The sequence below is a fragment of the Malus domestica genome, chromosome 16, assembly GCF_042453785.1.
Source record: "Malus domestica chromosome 16, GDT2T_hap1".
NCBI classification, from domain to species: Eukaryota; Viridiplantae; Streptophyta; class Magnoliopsida; order Rosales; family Rosaceae; genus Malus; species Malus domestica.
In genome coordinates this window covers 21,650,935-21,652,977 of record NC_091676.1, presented here as the reverse complement: position 1 = coordinate 21,652,977, position 2,043 = coordinate 21,650,935, and the positions used below count along the sequence as shown (strand labels likewise).

The 2,043-nt window shown below is 35.7% G+C and overlaps 1 protein-coding gene across 1 annotated transcript; it reads left to right on the top strand.

Moving 5' to 3' along the window:
• The first annotated feature begins 535 nt into the window (after positions 1-535).
• LOC139193055 (uncharacterized) lies at positions 536-1,839 on the top strand. Its single transcript, XM_070816011.1, has 3 exons — positions 536-548; positions 1,322-1,567; positions 1,619-1,839. The coding sequence occupies exons 1-3, from the start codon at positions 536-538 to the stop codon at positions 1,837-1,839; spliced, it is 480 nt and encodes a 159-aa protein (XP_070672112.1).
• Positions 1,840-2,043: the final 204 nt, after the last annotated feature.

The following is a 2,043-nucleotide window of genomic DNA, read 5'->3' as shown; positions in this document are numbered from 1 at the left end:
CGTGGGACCCAAGGAGGAGTCCCCAATCTTTTGGAACTCTCTCTCTCTCTCCTTTCTCTCCCTTGATTTCTCTCTTCTCTTCGGGCATCTCTCTTATCTCATCACTCTCTCACACTCTCTCTTCTCCCCCGTGAAAACCAAACCAACACAAATCTTTTTTACCTGCAAATTGAACCTATTGGAGTAAAATCCAGTTCTCACAAGATTTTGCGGTCTCACAATCATTGTACGTTACTTGAGAATCAAGTTAGGATTAGGGAATTAACTTGGACTTTACCTGTTGCAAAAAGGAATGTAATATTAAGTTGTTATTCTTGCTAAAGGGGTTCCTAATCCTGATTGGTTAAGGAGATATAGACATATTCAATTACCTATTAGGTCTCAATGATGTGCTAAGCCTATTAGGTTAACATGCTAATATAAGTGAAGGTCCATACATTTGCTAACACACGCAATATTCAAAAACTCCCCATATGGTTTGATTGCTAAGGATCAATACAACGTAAAAGACTCTTTGCGTACCAAGCTTTTGTCCATGGCGTCTTCAGGTTAGTTACTTACTTGTGTTTTAATCTATGTAGGCTAATAAAGTTTTACATTTGGTATCAGAGCGTAGCTTGTATAATTAAGACCTTAAAAGAAAATTAAATTAGAAAATTCGGTAAAGTTCTTTTTTCTGTCGTTCATCATGTTATCGTTTATAGTTTTCTGGTTTAGTTTTTGCCTTCAAATAATTATGCATGATGGCTGCTATGTTTTTCAATTGTTTGGCATGCAAATTAGATGAAGGGTTTACATTATTATATTGTTGTGCATGGATGCCGTGTTAATTAACGTATTGCCAATACAAGGACTAGTTGAAAGACATTGAAATTGGACATATATTTGCATGATGGATTGTAAGACATGTCTGATATAAAGATTAATAATCCGACATGCATAAAGTAATATTTGATCAAGTTTTTAGGTATCACTTGTTTGATATCGATTAAGCAAGCCGTAGCGACTTAATTGATTTGAGTGGTCTCTAAATCCAAAGTCCTATTGATTAATTATAACGATTACAATAATCTTCTTGCTCGTAAGTGTGGATTATTTTAATTGGTTCAATTAGACAATAGCATGGTATGGAATATGTACTATAAGAATTTGTGGAAGGTTTTCTTCTTGCTCGTAAGTGTGGAAATTGTTTTATGAAAGTAATTCTTATAACTATGTATTTTAGTGCCACGTACATATTAACTTTCTTGCCCATAGGTGTAAGTTAATTATGTTTTGAAGTTTATGGGGATTGAGTATGTATTGTTTGTTTAATCTTCAGTTGTCAATGCTTCTTTGAATTTCAATTCAATCCAAGCCTTAATTGGGACCAACTATAAAAAGTGGAAATATGACATAGAGATTGTTCTAGGTTTCATGGACTTAGACGTTGCTTTGAGAGAGGAAAAACCAGATGTTCCCGAAAAGGACGACTCGACTAATATTAAAAACAAGTATGAGAAGTGGCATAACGCAAATAGGATGGCAATTCTCATCATGAAAAGGCCAATGTCTGACAATGTGAGAGGTGGTATCGCTGATATGGATAGTGCTAAGGAAATTTTGGCATAAATTGAAGCTAAGTTCAAGGAATCCGACAAAGCTGAAACTGGAAACCTTATGAACTCATTGATGACAACCAAGTTTGTCGATGGAAGTGTAGGGGAGCACATATTGGGGCTGATTGATATTACTGCTAAGTTGAATGCTTTGGGTGTTGCAATTAGTGATCCATTCTTGGTTCATGTGGCTCTCAACTCTTTGCCTTACTCTCAACTGAAAAGCACCTACAATGCTTAAAAGGAAAAGTGGGATCTCAATGAGCTTATAGCTATTTGTGTTCACGAAGAGCAGAACATAAGACAAGACAAGAGCAAGGTTGCTAATTTTGTCCACATCCATGCTAAGAATTCAGTCAAAGAAATTTCCAAAAACCCCTCCTACAAACCTAAAGGGTCTAACAACTTCAAGGCAGCGATTAAACCAAATGGTTTGAAGTGTTTT

Bases quoted from the DNA above. Each gene is read 5' to 3' on its own strand.
- LOC139193055 (XM_070816011.1), top strand. The intron at 1,568-1,618 runs GTGGTATCGCTG...CATAAATTGAAG, and splicing joins AATGTCTGACAATGTGAGAG to CTAAGTTCAAGGAATCCGAC.